This window comes from Dermacentor albipictus, chromosome 1 (genome assembly GCF_038994185.2).
Source record: "Dermacentor albipictus isolate Rhodes 1998 colony chromosome 1, USDA_Dalb.pri_finalv2, whole genome shotgun sequence".
NCBI lineage: Eukaryota > Metazoa > Arthropoda > Arachnida > Ixodida > Ixodidae > Dermacentor > Dermacentor albipictus.
Genome location: NC_091821.1, coordinates 255,738,694 through 255,757,303, shown reverse-complemented (window position 1 = coordinate 255,757,303; position 18,610 = coordinate 255,738,694). Strand labels below are relative to the sequence as shown.

General features: G+C 46.2%; 1 protein-coding gene across 1 annotated transcript in view; it reads right to left on the bottom strand.

The window, feature by feature from the left end:
* Positions 1 to 8,645: 8,645 nt before the first annotated feature.
* Positions 8,646 to 18,610, bottom strand: part of LOC135901678 (mucin-22-like) — a 96,542-nt gene continuing 86,577 nt past the window's right edge. Inside the window, exons 22-23 of the mRNA XM_065431522.1 lie at positions 17,387 to 17,463; positions 8,646 to 9,010 (exon numbers count right to left, since the gene is read on the bottom strand). Coding sequence (XP_065287594.1) covers positions 8,911 to 9,010; positions 17,387 to 17,463 — 177 coding nt within the window. The 3' untranslated portion in view covers positions 8,646 to 8,910. The remainder of the gene's footprint in view (positions 9,011 to 17,386; positions 17,464 to 18,610) is intronic.

Below are 18,610 nucleotides of genomic sequence, written 5' to 3'. Positions count from 1 at the left end.
CATGTGACTGGCTGTACACGCCTCAGTCAATGTCGTATCGACGGTACGTGCCGCTTCAGCTCATTCGCGATACGAGCCGGGACACACATTTTGTGAACTTCGGGGCAAAGAAGCCACGCTTATATTTTTGCTCGTTGTTTTGTTGTGCACCCTGTTTCTGTAGCAGCTATTGTGACTGACTCCATTCAGCCCGACCCAAGAGCGAAGCGTGGTTCTAATCTTCAATACCCGTGCAGAATTTCTAAAATTTAAAAGATAAATAAATCATTTAAATGCGCTAAGGCAATCACAGGCGCACCATAGACAGCGTCTTAGAGTAAATAAACTTTGTAGGAAGAAACTGGCTCATGTAACGGCATAGGAAATATATTACTGTGCTACAATTTCCTCAGTCAGAATTACGAGAAATCCAATTGTTGTTCCGTGTGCCGGAGCTTCGACAGCCGAAAGAAAATTTTGTTTTATCCTCCAATATGTGCTCTATTTCGCGAAAGGCTCGTCACCGTTTCCTTTCGCGCACCTGCTTGCAAATGGGAGTCTACAGGCCGACTCTGCTCGATGTGCACCAGCGTGGAGCCACTCTTCTCAGCCGAAAATCAATGCATTCGCAGAAGCGTCCGCTATTCAGAAGAAAAAAAAAACTTCTATAGGCACAGCTGATTAAAATTTTAGGCACAGCCTCTGTGCGTCAACGGGCGAAGTTCGGGCAGCAACCACCACACTCAGCGGAACAAAGCGGCTGAAAAACGAGAGGAATTTGCGGCTTCACAAGCACGTGCACTTAACGACCACCGCTGCATATTGTGTGGGCTCTCTTCAATCACCCCATGTAAGGCGCCACAAGAAACCTGCTGCCCGCGGTGAACCCGAGCGCACGGTCGCGGCTCGACCTACGGTTTAAGAGGCTGGTTCTTGTGCACGAGAAGCTGCCGTTACTGCAATACCTTACCACTTGAACAGCGCTGAAAATCCCAGCGGCACACAAAGAAATGAGAAAAGCGGGGCGCATATAAGTGATGCAAAGCCCGCGAAAGCAACTCGCAGGCTATGAAAGACCCCACACGGTGGGAGGCTCCAGGTTAATTCTGACCACCTTCGGGGTTCTTCAACGTGCACTCAACGCACGATACACGAGCAATTTGGCATTCCGCCCTCATCGAAATATGGCCGCCACGGTCGAGAATCAAACCCGTCACTTTGTGCTTGGCAACAGAGAGCCATACAGGGTGTCTCACGTAACTTGAACTAAGAATCTAAAAAAAAAAGTGGTTAGCTGCAGCTAAATGAAACCAACGGCATATGGTTTGCCATCATGTGGCACCTTAGAGTACCCTCTTTTTTACACTCCGCTTACTTGATTAGATACAATACATATTACCATTAGTGCGAATCCTCCTAAAAATATCAGGAAAAAGAAAACTACACTCGACTACAGGATAGCAAATTTCGGGGCCACCAATAGCGATTTATGTACCTATGTTTCTTGATATGTTCATGACTAACTTAGATGACCGTTCTGTTCAAACTAATTGGGACATGTTTACTCATAAAGTAAATGAACTAATGAACAAATATGTTCCCAGCCGTACCCTAACTTGTAATCTTCAAGCCCCCTCGTACACCACTCACATTAAACAACTTTCTAACCGTAAAAAGCGCACCTATCGCTCAGCTAAGTTGTCCTTGAGTGTTTCTCGTTGGACGGCATACAAGGCGGCTGCTAGTGAATATATTCAAGCGTTAAAATTAGCATAACGTACTTTTCTTACCCTTACTCTTCTATCCATTCTCAAAACTAGCATCAAAAATGTTTGGAAAATCATTAGACCTGTTTCTGATAAGTTCATCTTATTAGACGACTCTACTGTAGGCAGCCTGTCACTAAAAATGATTCTGCTACTCACCTCAACGAAGCCTTCATCAAAAATTTTTCGGGAGCTCTTAACAAGCCACTTCCTGAGCTAAGTAACAGTGGTAGTCCAGTCATTCTCCCTATGATAGTTGACACATCTGGTGTTGCTAAACTCATTGACAAACTCGACTAAAATCTTCACCTGGCTGCGACTCAATTGACACTAAGTTCTGAACAAACTCTTGAGTGTACAGTTCTATTATCCTAACCAAAATTTTTCAAAAGTCACTCAACATAGGTGCTTTACCTCAGCAATGGAAGGTCGGGAAGGTGATTGCGCTCCACAAATCTAGTAACAAAAACTTAGCAACTAACTATCGCCCGATCTCACTTACCATATCACGTGCTGCAAACTACTAGAACACATTGTATGCAAAAACTTCGTCGACTTTCTTGAAGATAACACATTTTTTTCACCTGCACAACATGGCTTTAGGAAATCATACTCATGCGAGACTCAACTCGGGTCTTTCACTGATCAGTTGCATCAAATTCTTGATCGCTCATCATGCTCTGACTGAATTTTTTTTAAACTTGTCAAAAGCATTTGATAAAGTCTGTCACAAACTTCTTATGCACAAACTAACCCCTTTGAATATTGATGCTAACCTTTTAAGATGGCTCGAATGTTTTCTAGCTAATCGCTCACAACACGTTACTGCTAACTGCTACAATTCACCGATGTGCTCTGTTGCCTCCGACGTGCACCAAGGATCGGTTCTCGGTCCCTTTTTGCCCTTAATCTATATTAACGACCTTCCATCGCAAGTTGATTCTAACATTCATCGCTTCGCTGATGATTGTGCTATTTTTAGAGAAATTACTGCAGATTGTAATACTAAACGTCTTCAATCCGACCTAGATATATCTAATTGATGCAGTATATGGTTAATTGAATTAAATGTTAACAAGTGTAAAGCTATGCGTGTATCTAGGACGCCTAACTCCTCTCAGGTATACATCATAAATAACCTTCCTTTAGAACAGGTGAGCACTTAGGAATTCATATCACATTCAACCTTATCTGGGTAACCTACATTAATAATGTAGTGAACAATGCTAAGCACGCTCTTGGTTACTTAAGGCGAAACTTTTTTAAGGCTCCAGACTTTTTGAAATTGTTGCTTTATAAAACATTAATACGCTAGAAATTAGAAGTATTCTGGGACCCTAATAACATAAACTTCATTAACACATTAGAATTAGTTCAGAATAACGCTGCTCGGTTTACTCTTTCGAATTAGAACTGCCAGCGTAACAGCCATGAAAACTAGTCTTTCACATCCAACTCTTGCAGCTCGACGTAAAGTCTCCCGTTTATCATTATCTCAGAAAATCTTTCACCAAGCAACACCTGCATGATGTATTCATTCATACTCCCCTCTACGTATCCCGTCGCATCGATCTTTCGTACAAATTTCACGTTCCTTCTTGCAGTACAAATACATTTTCCCAGTCATTCGTACCTCGGGCGTCACTAGAGTTGGATCACTTTCCCGCAAACATTGTATCCATCAGCAATAATTCCTTGCTTCGTGATGCCTTAGACAAAATTACTTACTAGATGGCGGTTTCATGTACCTGCATATCTTGTATTTGTTCTAATAGCTTTTTTTCCCTACTCATTGTATTCCTACCGAATTATTTAAAAAATTGTACTTTTTATGTTGTATTGTTTTTATAATGTAATAGCTGATATTACCTGTAACCCACTTCCCTCTGTAAAGCCTTGACAGGCCTTGAGGAATAATAAATGAAATTAAATGAAATAGGTAATTAACTAAATGAATTATGCAACATGCTCCTCCTTCACAGTTCCTCCTTCACACCACGCATGAGTAAGAAGACTTTCTTGTGGGACAGTTCCGGGTCGGCGTGGCGGAATAGACGGCTCATCTCCTCCGCGAAGATCGCGATGGTCTCATTGGGCAGCTGCACTCGGGTTTCTAGTAGAGTTTGGGCTCGCTCTCTGCGTACGACACTTGTGAATGTAAGCAGGAAGCTGCTTCGGAACAGGTCCCACGTCGTTAAGGTGTCTTCTCGAATCTCGAACCACGTCCTGGCGGTGTCTTCCAATGTGAAATAGACATGTCGCAGCTTGTCATCGCTGTTCCAGCTGTTAAACGTAGCTACCCTCTAATACGTCTTCAGCCAGCTTTCCGGGTCCTCGAATGTTGAACCGCAGAACGTCTGCGGCTCCCTGGGCTGCTGCAGCACGATCGGGGTTGGCGATACTGGGGCTCTCATTGTAGCTGCTGTCGTGGCCGTGCACTTCCTAGTCTTCTCAGGCAAGCATAGTCCTTGCACCCTGCGGCTAGCTGGCTGGTCCTTGGCGACGTTGGTGTTGTCTTCGTGGCTCGGGCTTGGCTCACAGCGTTGCGGGGCGTTCGATACATGAACGCACTAGCACCTCCACCAGATGTCACGTAGTAGTGACGGTGAATAATATAGCTGTAAAACTGTGAATGACGAAACAAACTTTTTACTGCGCGAACTTGCACCCACAAATGCAAGTTACACTCAAAGCACTGCAATAGCGACGAACACGGTCGGCTATGTCGAAATCTGCTGGTCAAGCGCGTCGGCTTTTATACATGAGTCAGCGAGGGTTCCGGAGTAATAAGTGGTGCCCGCGTGCCTTCCCAGAAGTTCTACACAATTCGCGTCGCACACGAAATCAGATTACACAAGCTTCGGTGAAAACAGAACGACAGAACAACCGATAGCATTCGAGAAACTTCCGATACATGCGGGCGCGTCCCGCGAAGAGCGATAACACTCGTTAGACGGTGAAAAGCGCTCACCCGTAAAATATAACCAAGTCCACGGGTCTATATGATATTTCAGAATGATATTGAAGAAGAAATTTGCCATCTTTTATATCGGAAAAAAGAAAGAAAGACAGAAAGAAAGAAACTGAGCTTTCCGTCACGTATCGTCAAAGTCTCTCTAGCTTACAACAATCTCTCAGACGGGGGTTAAGAGCAAATACTCCACAGAGCTTGACTGGGTCTCGAGTAGCGTCCACGGACCAGTCAAGTCCTGCGCAACCCGCCGTGGTTGCTCAGTGGCTATGGTGGTGGGCTGCTGAGCACGAGATAGTGGAATCGAATCCCGGCCACGGCGGCCGCATTTCGATCGGGGCGAAATGCGAGAACACCCGTGTACTTAGGTACACTTTAGGTACATTTTAGGTACACGTTAAATAACCGCAGGTGGCCTAAGTTTGCGGAGTCCCCCACTACGGCATGCCTTCAACAAAAAACTCCCTTCAAAAATAAAAGAAAAAAGAAACGACCACACCTAAGCACTTATGAGTTGTGAATGCGAAATTATTATTGTCCTATTCAACGCTGTTGAGCGGTCCCTCGAGATATTAACTCCTCGCGGGCGATCGAGCGCGTTGAGACGCTTGGCCAACGCCTCATAGATGGCACAACGCCGGTTCACTTCGATCGGTGACATCATGCTACCTTACCCGACTGCCATAAAATATAATGAGGACGCTTCCCAGTAAGGCGCGGTGACTTTGACGTCACCGCTTTCGTCACGCCGGACTTGGCAATGGGAATTTCCGTCCGAGTAGCATGATGTCATAAAGTAGAGTAGGATAAGGCACACGGCCTCTCAACGCGGTGTCATAGGTTTGAAACTCATTACCACCAACATGTTTCCTTTCGAATTCAGTCTGTTTTTTTATTCATTAATTTCCTTACTGCGATTACCGGGGCGAAATTAGAACGCAGGCGAGAGCTTGCGCCGTCAAATACCGTGCGGTTAACAGAGGCTTTCAAAAGTGACAGTGACGTGGCAATGCCCTCTCCCTTCACGCAACACCTAGCGCTGCAGCAAGTGTGCCATTTCGCCCACTCTGCTCCGTCGAGGCGCGCACGTGACGTGACGCATCAGCCAATGGGAATCTAGGTGGCGTTTCGCTGCTATTGTCGACGGCTTTTTCGCTCAATGGGTCATTTTCTGCTTTCCCATCCATAATATCAACAAGGGCTAATGACCACGTTAAGTGCTCCTGTTGGCATTCTGTGAAGTGCAAGCCTGCGGAAAAAAATAATATCTAGTTTCTTTCATTTTATATTTAAGGAGCGGGGGGCCGTTCTATAAACCGTTCAAAGTTAAAATGATATATTCTACCGACACCTGGAATGGTGCTTTACAATGTTTTGAAGTTAAAGATGATTACTGGACAAAGTGTCGGCTTTTCTTTCAAGCCTAAAGCTTAATGATAGGCTGTTGAAAATCACCGAATTGTCGCATTCACTCTACCATTCTTTGCGTCAAAGCGTAATGGTTTCCTTCTAACCTTTTCTATTTCGGTTACCCCAAAAGCCCAGAGTCTTCAGGCTTAGTTATACCACTCGAACTTGGTTTTCGCTCCTTTGTTTGTTGATGACTTTGCGCATGAAGACCGCTTTCAACAGCTTTCAACAGCTTGAAATCTTGCAAAACGCGCCCCCAGTGGAGCAGGGTGAAGTGGGCACATTTACTTTATTTCTCAAGTATGCGCTATATGGATAATCGGAACTGAATGTCTCGTTATAAGAGGACCCCAAAGCAAAACAGCGTGTCAATCTCAGCAGCCATTGAGCGTTGAGTAAGGCTTGTCCGCGCTAGAGGGAGGTGCCAGGTCCTACACCACCTTCTTCAAACTTTAAGGCCAACGAACTTCAAGGCTTTCGTCACATAGCCCGTCTTCGCATAGCTGATGATAAGTCAATCGCTCACACGAGCACTCAAGTTACGAGCAGTCGATCTCTTTAATGACCTCTTCACAGCCCGACGATATCGAAGCCCGACGATGTCGCGCCTTCATCTCAAGAGACCTTAAGTACAGATAGAACTGCCAAGTACTCAAAGTAAGCAGAATGCATCCCTTAAAGCACTCCAAACGGAAGCGCTACAACATATTAAAGAACTAGTCGGCAAGCTCCTCTCTTCACAAATGGATCGCTACCCCCATGCAATGCCAGACCATGTATGGCACGGGGTAGCGCGCGTTTTTGCCTAGCGCATACCGCTGCTTGTCAACCCAACCCAATCTACCTTGCATAGAAACCTTAGAAGAAATTGGAAAGATTCCGCCTCCAGTCATATTACAGACCCCAAAGAAGCCCTCCACTATCTACAAAACTCAGAAAAAAAAAGGCATTCCACTAAAATCCTTGGCTTGGCGTCTCGTGGAACTACAGAAAATGGGTGCTGGCATGAAGCGCGTCTGGATTCCAACTCACCTCGAAAAATGCTAACACATTGTCAAGAATGTCCACCAAGAAGAAAACCCCATCTGCCAAGGCTTCGCGCCACTTAACGCTGCAATACGTCTCATCAAGGAACATATATCACAGCACCAAGATAATCGTATAGCCATGAAGAGGCCATGCCTTCAAAAGACTGCATGCTTACACTGCACTTCCTCGTGAAAGCAAACTTTCTTGTTATTACGTCTCAGGATAGGCTGTGTATAGACAAATGACATACGGCACAGGATCAATATTTCTGCCACGCCTATACGCAAACACCGCCAGAAAGGTAAGAAAATAGGCAACCTTACCTGCGAGCAAGCCTTCTTCAAAGAAGAGAGGAAAGAGATCTTAAGTGCTACCACTCCGCTGGCATAAATACAACCAACGCAAACACCAGAGAGGCATTCTCAAAGTCGGGCTTGAGTACATGAAACACCTGGCGCCTGTATCTGCGGCTCGTAGGCGGACGCTATGTCATGAACGAACGTACGACAGAAAGCTGACCAGATTGGTAGGAATTCGTGTTTTCCTGCTTTCATGCCTTTAACTCGGCGCAGTGGTGAGTGCAGACCCCATCGTTATACCGCGCTGCTAGTCGCGTTCGAGCTCTATATACCCACCTCTTTATCCCATCTAAAGCTTAGGCGTCTGCCCCATGCGAGATATTTGCACCGCGCCCATTCCTTTATTAAGGTCTCCCTCCTAATCTCTCTCAGAATATTATCTTACAGCACAAGCGACCATCTAATATTCTGGTCCCGCTCTTATATCTGGCACGCTTTCTTGTCGAGGCTAACAATAATAACCCCACCCATGTTAAACGACAACTTTCGTCGCGGAATGTTTCACGTTACGTGAAATAAACCTTGGAGGCAGCGAAAAAATTACTGTTACGTGCGAGATAGGTTTATTTCCAAAACTCCACGCAAACGATCTGTGATGGTAGAGATCGGTTGCAGTGAACCGCCGCTGGACAGTGAACGCTCAGCTAGTCACCAATCGGTTCAATGAGAACGAACTTGCTCAAGCTTCTGCAGCAATTGTTTTTTTAGTTCACACCACATTTAGTGAAAAGCACTTGAAAAGGGATGAGAATTAGTCACTATAGACATCACTTAGAATTATCTATGGTTTTCCCTCTCCCTCCCTTTCTCTAAGTTGATAGACAAAGATGATAACACCGAGGTGTGTACGATACCTGGTGTCAATTCTTGCTCCTGTTGTGTGACACACCCCAGCAGTCTAGCTTTCTCATTTCCTGCAAGAGCCTCTTCTTAAAGGCCTTGGCCCATCAGATAAATAAAATACAGGCCATTGTACCAGCTCACGAAAGAAGGAGCTGACAACACGAAGTGAACCAACAGTTTCGACTGTTGGTGTAGAACACATGAACTCATTTTGACTCGTGTGCATACTATGCGCATACTCGGAAAACGCATGCTCGGAGCGCGCACACTATGCGGACAACGTCAAGGTGAAGTCAGTGGAGCACTTTGCTCTCCATTTTTTTTTCTAGCACCAATAAATACAAAACATCACACCACAGAAGAAGTAGGCTTCTTTAGCGTTAAAAAAAAGAAAAAGAGGCAATCTCAAGCGAAGAAAAAAAATGCGCAAGTCTGTGCACAAAAGTTTGAACAACATGGCCGCTTCTGTCACCATGTCTGCCTTCGACAGTTCACTGTTTTCAAAGCACAAACTTTCAGCATTTGAAGGAAAGAGTAGCGTCTTCGAAGCGATTCACCAGACTTTGCACTTTTTCTTCGGGTTCATTTCGGTGCTGTTGGCACACATGAAGGCGTGGGAGAAGACTCTGCTGTTTTGCAGAGCGTGATTAACCCTGTGAGAAAAGGCCAAAGACAAACCCGCATAAATGCCCAGGTTACGCACAATGGAATGAAAAAGCGTTTTAAGTTCGCGTTCAGTGAGCCGCAGTGAGCAAAGCTCTCATAGTGTAAAGAGCGATGATTACGTCTGTAATAGAAGACATCGATTGCATAAAAAAATTTACCGTGGGACGTGCAACCATTACGTTCCTGAAATGCATGAGAGGTCGTCACAATCACGCACATGAAAACATTCGTGAGGCCTACATGTAAGACGATTTCACAGTTCTAATTACAAGTCACATGAAATCCTAAAGCTACTAATGCAGCCGCCGACACAAGAGGCTGAAGCTGCAGCTGGCGTCCTTTCAATTCGCGATGGTTATTATTAATCACGCGTTACGAGAAGCGCGGACGGCAACGGGTGAGCTGAACAAACGTTGCACGCATCTGTAAAAAGCGAATTTCAGAAACACTTCAACTAGTGCTTATGTGATCCACGCAGGAAGCGCAAATCTGTAAAGTGAACATTTGCCAGCGAATGTCCTCCTGTCAGACTGGCGAGGCAGACACTGCCACCAGCACCCCGCGGTGGCTCAGTCTCTCTAATAGTAATATGCTGCTGAGCACTAGGGGTGCGATCGGAGATGGTTGTTCGGCGAGTTCGTTCGGTTACCGGCGCGCGCGATTGGCCTACTCCGCGCCGACGTCGCCAGCCGCGGGGCGCGACCACGTTTTTGGTGACGTCGAAATGACGACACGCTCCTGTCAATCATCCTCCCACCGAGCATTTCGTCTGCTAGGCGCCGAACCCGACGGGAGCTGGGAAGTCTGGAGCGATCAACCGGCTTCGCATGGCGCGTCTGTTGGATTGGATTGGATCCAACCGGCGGCTGCGGCATGACACGTTTGGATCCAATCCATAGTTTAATTCGAGAAAATGGCGCTTCCGTTGGGAACTTAGGTTGTTGCGCTGGCGTTTCTAGAGGAAGGAGGAGAGCGGGTGGCGGTTCGAAACGCGTTTGAAGAAATGGCAGAAAGTGAATTCCGGCGTCGTTTTTGTTTCTCGAAACAAATAATTCGTTCATTGTACAGAGAAATCGACCCCATCATCGGTGCCAGCGAGCCACTGGAATGTTGTCGCTGCCTCTTGAAAAGTGCGCCACTGTTCCCGTCGTTTCTTTTTCTTTTTTCTTCTCGCTGTGCGCGACACCACCTAGTGTTAGGACCGGCGTGCAGGGGTACTGCTCTGCAAAACTATCTCAGCCCGCTGCAGGTGCGTCGATCGATCCGCGGTGGTGGCGCCCTTCAGAGAACCAGCGAGAACGACAGCGCTAACCAACCATGAACTTCCTTTGGAGAACTTGACTACGGCGGCGTTAATCCACCATGCGCCTCGTTCGGGGAATCGGCGACTACAGGAGAAAGGCAGCTCTGGAATTTAGAGGCGCCGGACAAGGGACAACCGGCGGCCACGCTGCGGGGGTCAGCACGGTCGTGACCACCTGGCTACGGGGACGCAAGACAATGGACACCACGACGGCCGCGTTGCGAAGGTCAGCTCCGAGTGCTGCGAAGGTCGTCTGCCCTCGGAGGGGGGGGGGGGGGCGCAGTGAAAGTGCGCACGTGTGTGTGTGATCCCTCCTCCTCCAAAAAGGCGGACTCGTCTATGATCACGTCGAACGATGACGTCGAACGGAGTGTTTATAAGCAGCTGGTTGTCGGCTGCTAAAGTGTTCTCGTGCTCGTCGTCGTGCTCTGTGCTCGTCAATGTACTCGTGAGCTGTGTGCTCGGATGCTGTATGCTTCGTTTTGCGTGCTCCATTTGGGGAGCCGCGCTAGACTGTCAAATGTATCTCTTGCTTAAAATGTAAATACTGTAAATAAACCCTGTACGCCAAGTTCCTCCCAAGTTCCTCTCTAGGACCTTCAACCCTTAAAAATGGTGGCAGCGGCGAGGTCGTCCGACAACTCCTACAACTGGTAACAGCAGTTGGATCGTCCGACAAATCTTACATCTGGATGGCAGCGGTGGGATCGGCCTACGGCTCCTAGATCGAACAAAATATATCCGATCGCGCCCCAATTCGGGGGTTTGATTGTCGGTAGCGTTGGCCACATTCCGAGGGGAGTGGGAGGGCGGGGAGAATGCAACGGCAGCATGTATGTTCCCACAAAAGAATTGGATCGGTCGTTTCTGAAGCCCCGTCTGCAACGCAATGAATAGCACTTGCCAACAAAGTGAATATCAAAAAGTTTCCATAATTGATTTTAGTTCACTAATGAAGCGTAATATAAAATATACTCTAAGGAGCGCCACATGACGGCAAACCATGTTCCGTTAGTTTCATTCAGCTGTGCCTAACCTCTTTTTTTTTTTTAAATCATTGGTTCGAGTTACCTGAAACACCCTACGTAGTAGAGGTTGGAAATGCGAATACCACGCTTCGTTGTCACGCTATGAAGGTATTCAGCTTTTTCTCAGATGCCGTGGTCCGTAAAATTTTGCGGTTGACTGTGCGTTAGAAACACTCTCCCCCCCACCCCCCACCCACCCCCCAGGCGGTCAGAACAAATGAGGAGCCCCCGCTACCACGTCTGTAACAGCCTTTGGGACGTTAAACCCCTTATTCGGCACTTTTCCACTGAGACAGCCATTTCTGCGCATACGTGGCGCAGTCACTCCTCTGGAGTATAGCACATCGAAAGCCTAACGTCATAATGCTTCATTTGCCTTGTGGATAGGCAAATGAGTCTTGTGGAAAGTTCCATCAAGTGCGAAGCTTCCTTTCTGAAGAGCACATGATTATTTATTTATTTATTTATTTATTTATTTATTTATTTATTTATTTATTTATTTATTTATTTATTTGAGTACCCTAAGGGCCCGTTAGGACATTACATAGGGTGGGGGGGGGGTGGAAAAGGTCTAGCGTAAGTGCAGTGTGTACATTGTAAATACTATAGGAAGACGTTAGGTAGAATAAAAAAAAAGTTTAAAAACACATGATCAAAGCGTCGAACAGAAACAAAGAAAAAAAAGAGAAAAAGAAAGGAAAGAAAGAAAGTAAAGTGAAATTGAGTTTATACAATATCTGGCAGTGGGAAAAACGCAAACGAACTCAAAACGCGATGGCCACGACCAGACTCCATCAGAACATGAGTTTAAGAATACAATCGAAAGATGAATTAGGTAAACAGCCTACAGTACATATCACATGAAACGGAAGGAATGGTATACAATACTAAGCAGATGAAAACACTGTTAAATATTCAAGCATATATACGGGTCCCGACAGGTTGATACACTCTAAGAAGGTTAACAGGGCTACATAAAATGATGATTCCGTAAGCGAGACAATGTTTGAAGGTAGTGAGTTCCATTCGGCAATAGATAAACCCAGTGGCGAATTTGGATAAGCGTTAGTCCTTGAAGGTAGTGAATTCCATTCGGCAATACATAAAACCAGAGGCGAATTTTGATCAGCGTTAGTCCTTGAAGGTAGGAAGTTCCATTCGGCAATAGGTAAAACCAGACGCGAATTTTGATAAGCCTTAGTCCTTGAATGTAGTGGGTTCCCTTTGGCAATATATAAAACCAGAGGCGAATTTTGATAAGCGTTAGCCCTGGCGAATATAGCTTTTACTTTATGGACGTGGTCTGCGCTAGTCGAGATGTGAGGAGCGGGAAGAATATGGGCTCGAGCAAACGCAATGTTGCTATGGTAAAGACTGTGGACATTAGGATTCCTTTACAGCTTTCTGCTACTTTCATGTAGGGATGCGAAGTTATCCCCTTTATATTTTTTTTTCGTTAGCTTTACTGATAATAAAGCACAGTGTCGCTGTAGCCATATAGGAAAAGTACTGTATCTGAATGCCTTGCTTCGAAGGGAATATTGTCGGAAGCCCAGGAGTTCGCGGTGCTGAGAGAACGGTTTTGAGACTCCATAGAATTAATATAGCGTATACTCAAGTCTTTATCGTGCGCCATATTAAAACCGGCTAATGGCAGAAGAAAAAAAGGTTCCATCGTACGCACTATTATTTAATTCACTGGCAATATTTCCGGCCCAGACTCGGTTACAATTTTGGGCGCTCGTACTGTAATATGTGAACTACAGTGTGCCAGTACAGTGGGTCTAAGTAAAAGCTGGGAGACATTGCATGGATGTGTATCAGACCTCGTATGCATAAAGTCTGGCAAAGGCGCACCAACTTCCTGCAGAAAAGGCAATACGGCGAGGCGAGAAAATGGCGTTTTCCTCCTCAGCATGTAAGGGAAGTCATGATTCGTTCCGTAGACCGGATTTTCAATATGATGCATGCAAATGTATCCCTTCCAGTAGCTTTACCTTCATTGATCTGCGTGATGCAATATGCAACGTGCACCATATCTTACGTTTCCAGGCCTTTGAACAGGGTGGCGGCGCCTAAAGTACCCCGCACGTGTGAAAATGAGCAACGCTTTTTAGGCGAAATGACGGCCCTTTGTCAAATTGACGTCGTATGTAGCTTCTTGAAGTAGCTCATGGCCGCTATACTTATGTGTTTCGTGCCGTTTTCAGTACTGGAGGCATGTAGCGAGCGCTATAATGCACGACGTTACGATGGTACGATGTATGCAGCCGGTAAACGTGACGGTCGAATAAGAACAATAATGCGGCAGGCCGAAGCCAGCCTAGAAGAGCTCGTATGTTATTACATACGTTTATAGGTTACGGTGGCCTATCATTCTACCAGCGTAGAAAGAAAGCTGAATATAAACCGGTGCGAAGCGAAAGAGAGTAAGAGGGTGGAAGCTCTGCCATTTGCCTTCCTCACTTTCGCGTAGCGTCCGCATTCACTAATGCCTTCGCTAAGAGCATCATTTAGCGTTCACATATTTTTCACATGTTCAACAGCGTACGAGACCCGCTTCGCTTCTAGCAAAAGTAACTTCCTCATCTCCGTTTCGCGGATATTCCCGGACCGATCTTCACCGTGCCATTTTCATCTATACCCTTAATTTCTCCTATAACCTTTCGAGGAGGTGGGCCCAAACGTTTCTTTCTCAAGGCTATCTAGAGTTTGCTACATCTGGTTTGGCTTCCAGCTGTACAATTAAAATTAAATTATGGGGTTTTACGTGCCAAAACCACTTTCTGATTATGAGGCACGCCGTAGTGGAGGACTCCGGAAATTTCGACCACCTGGGGTTCTTTAACGTGCACCTAAATCTAAGTACAAGGGTGTTTTCGCATTTCGCCCCCATCGAAATGCGGCCGCCGTGGCCGGGATTCGATCCCGCGACCTCGTGCTCAGCAGCCTAACACCATAGCCACTGAGCAACCACGGCGGGTGCCAGCTGTACAATGCACAATATCGTTTGACACATGTACAAATACGAACAAAACCACGCGTCTAAGGAGATGTACTGCTACAAGTGCATGGTACTCTCCCTAGAATGTAACGACGTGCGAGTGACTGTACAAAGGTGTTCCCGTGTTAAACTTGCACGTGGATTTAAGCTTTCGATTAAATACAGTGTTCAGTTCAGCCTTGTATATATGATATACGCGACGGTGTGCATATTCAAGGACCCGCTCAATCGAGAATTTACTCAATCGTGTCAACCACTCTCAGTCCCTGCATGCGTCAGCTTGACGGTGGTTCAGTGAGTATTATGTTAGATTCGAGCGGTTCCTACCCCACTCCACTTAAAATTGCAGTGATGCCGAGAACTCGTGGGACTGGAGCCAGACAAGGCCTGCCCGAGCCGAATGTTCAGCTGCTACCCGAGAAATCGGACAAGCCACAAGCGACGAGAAATCGGACAGCTTCGAGCTACTCCCAGCTCGAAGCTGAGAGCGCCTCCGAGCGCTGTGAGATGGAGCGCGGCGCTCTGAATAAACCACTTGAATGTGCTCCGAGCGCTCCATATCAGCCACCCCAATGTAAAGCACGCCACCAGAGTGTTCTAGAATCCTCCAAAGCAACCAGTGAAATGCGCCATTAGTGATAAGTCGAAAAGCCGTTAGGCCTTTAGTCGAAAGCGTAGAACTACGTCAAGTGATCCATCCACTGACTCCTGGTGGTAGCGAGGTATCCCTCCTCGGGTCTAGACAGCACTCGTTACTTATAGCCCCGTCTCATGAGCAGTGCTACCATATAGAAAGCAGCGAGCGGCTCGCTGCTTCATATGGACATGCCCATAAATTTTGGTCCCGTGTGAATTGTGATGCAAACAGGTAGGCCCGCAGCATTATCTGGCACGCGTTTTCCTGCGCCAGATGTTACTGTGGGTGTTGCGCCATAACTGCCTCGTTTGCGTGCGGCCGTGCCTGCGGAACTTCAGCGATTTCGAACAATTGTTAGATTCTGAGGCATTGAAGTACTAAGGTGAAAATTTGCACAGATATGGTGTATGCTGTGGACAATTTCATTTTCTATGCCCTCAGGTAAATAGGAAGCGCACAAATAATGACTAATTTTGTCATAGGTTCCCAGCGATCCCCTTGCATAAAATACATGTTTGGAATTTTCAAAGGTTCGCTGTAGTCTGAGCCCTATGGGTAGCGTACTGAACCTTTGCAGAGACATTTAGTGTGTAGTGTGGACAGATCCAATATTCTTTAAGAAGTGCGCTCAGTTTATTGAAACGAAATTTAATAATTATTGAATTTATTTGAAGCGCTCGGCGAGCAATATATGTTAGGGGTTTGTAAACGATCGCTGCGGGACAGAAGAATGTAAGCATACGGCTGAAAACTCGCACACATTTACCTAAATCCCTGTAGGTTCTCATGTAAGCCTCTAAAGTTGACTCGTAGCGATAGCAGCAACTAATGGCACATATCACAGAGAAGTATGCGATGGCGTGCCTCGTAGTGGGCACGGCGCTGGATGGGAGGGGGGGGGGGCAGCATGACGTCAGCTGCTATGAATAGAACGGCGCAAAGTGTTCGAGCGACGGTGCCGCGCGGTGAAGTGATATATGACGGCAGGGGCTCAAAGAGGTGTACACCGCATGTAGCGAAGAGAGTTGGCGGTATCTATATGACGTTGTCATAGGCGCGTCACGCTATGGATGCAACCAAGCGCGCAAGGAAGCGGAACGCCAGGGAGGCGCAAGAACAAAGACTGGATAACTGTAGAAGTGAAAAACTTGCACAGAATCTAGTTAGTTGTAGCGAAGGCAAAACGACCACACGCACAGAAAGACACACAAGACAAAGCGCTTTGTGTTGTCTTATGTGCCTTTCTGTGCGTCCGGTCGGTCTGCCCGTGCTACAACGAAGTAGAAAGTACCATATATGCCAAGAAGCCCGTATAGCTACCCTCATGATGCGGAATCTTTGCTCACGACAGGCACGAAATAGGCGCAAGATTTACGCAGCAATAAGCAATGCGTCAGCAGTATCTTTTCTAGGGCCAAGTGGTGACCCAGTATTTCATCCGTTTCCTGAGAAAGTCGTGTTTTTCTTTCTCGTTTTTTTTTAATCGCCGCTCGCGATAACACTGGCTTTCGTGTACTTCGGCACTACACTGTATTGCCCAACAAGGAGGAACTACATGCACCTTTGCGCACGCATTTTGTTTTTGCTTCACTGCCAAGAACTTTTTATGATAGGCATTTGCTCAAACCTTTTACTTCAGCCGCGTCCAGTAGGTAGTTTATTCCGCCGAAGGCCTAACTACAATGCTCGAACAGTGCGTCATGAGTGAACAAGATGCGTGAACAGATTGGGGTGCTGTGACAGACATACTCAACTCATAGCACACTTCGCGGCATGCAGATATTACGTATTCATCATTGTCGCTCTGCTTATACGCATCGAATCGGTTGTTTGTTACGCACGTTTCCACCATCGCTCTGCTATCGCTGTCAATGTTTTGCCTATTGGGCGAAACTGCGTTTTTTTTTTATCTATACTGTAAGCCTTTACGGGCTAATCATGCCCGAGGGTTGCAACGCGATGTAATTGCGCGACTCCTCGAAAAAGACCTGCTGCTGCTTACAGATCACCCTTGTCCTGCGCCTGCCTAACATGCCCTATGCTGGCGAATTTCCTAATCTCAACACCCCATATGATTATCCACCAGCTACGTTTTCTTCTTTCCGGTATTGGATCTTCTACTCTAAGGGCCACCGCTTCGTTCATATACGAATTGCGTGTCTTGCCCTTCCTTGACTTCCTGTTAGCCTATATCATTTTCATTTCCACTGATTGTTGTGCTGTTCCCAATTTCCATTCATGCTTTTCGCTAGTAGGTTTCCAGCCATACGTGAGCATTGGCATAGTACATAGATTACATACTTTGGGGGTTATTGGTGAGCTGCTACTCATCACGTGAGGATATCTGCCAAATGTAATAAAACACACGGCTCACCGGCAATTGCGACTTACCGATAACGTCGCGGATGGGATGCGCTAATGATTTCGTCGGCCAGCGCAGCTTCTTGGGTAGTCACCTCACATTGGCTCTGAAAAAGAGAAAAAAATCTCGTGAAAATCTAGCAGCCTAAGCTGGCCTTCAGCCGAAGTACGTAGTACAGATTGGTACGTAGTACGTAGAACAGATCTGCTTTAACATTGAAGGTCGGCACGATAGCAGGTTACCCACTACACACGCAATACTCAATCAGGGCTGTATTCCGTGATTTAAACGTACAGTGGCTTATAACATATGAGGTATGCAAATGACGAGACCTGGACATTCAATGTTAGTGTGTGTCCAGCAACTTGCAATGCCTTGATGCGGCAGCCGACATCATGGGTGTAGGAAATGGTATGTTTGTCCTTACATTTCGGATAACTAAACAACAGACAAATTGTGTAAAACGAGAAGTTTACTTCAATAAATTGTGCGCCACACATAGTGTTCGGTATACTGTACGTAGAATATGATGCTTTCGTGCTCATTAGGAGCCATGCAACTTTTGTCGAAAACGTAGTCACGGGAGCTTTATTGGGCAGAACGCACACTTTTTTCAGTCATGCTACGACACAAATCTGAGAAGATGAATGGCTTGTAAGTGCAGCTGCGGCTACAGCTTCGCTAGCACATAGGCATCGTTGGCAGCAAAGGACACTCAAAGAGTACGTATAGTATTCGAAGGAAAATTTTTCAGTACCCTAATCTTAGCATTTCTCTTTAAGTGTTAGTTTCGTCATAATCAATAAACGAGCTCCCTGCGCAGAAGACCCGTTAGCACGACGAGGTTGATGCTTTTAGAAGTTCACGTGGATGATTCGTTCGAAAGATATCAAAGACGGCACATGGAGTTCGAAGCAACATGGGAAAACGTGTAGGCACTACTGTTTTTCCGACTAGTCAGGGGTAGGAACTCGCAGATACCTTTACAGTAATGACGGTTCAACAGTTGTCATTTCTTCTCCCTAGAATAGAAGAACTAGAGAAGTTGTGACGTACCTTCATTAAGTGCGGCAGGGAGTTACATTACAGCGCATTGCTCATTCCCATATTACTAAGGCCTTTCATCGTTTAAACCTCCACAGCACGGCTTCTGTGCGACATAATTCAACAAGACTCAGCTAGTGTCTTTTTTTTGTCTTTTTTCATCAGTTACTTCCTCGTAGCTTCAGATTAGGGAGTTTGCAAAGACTGCA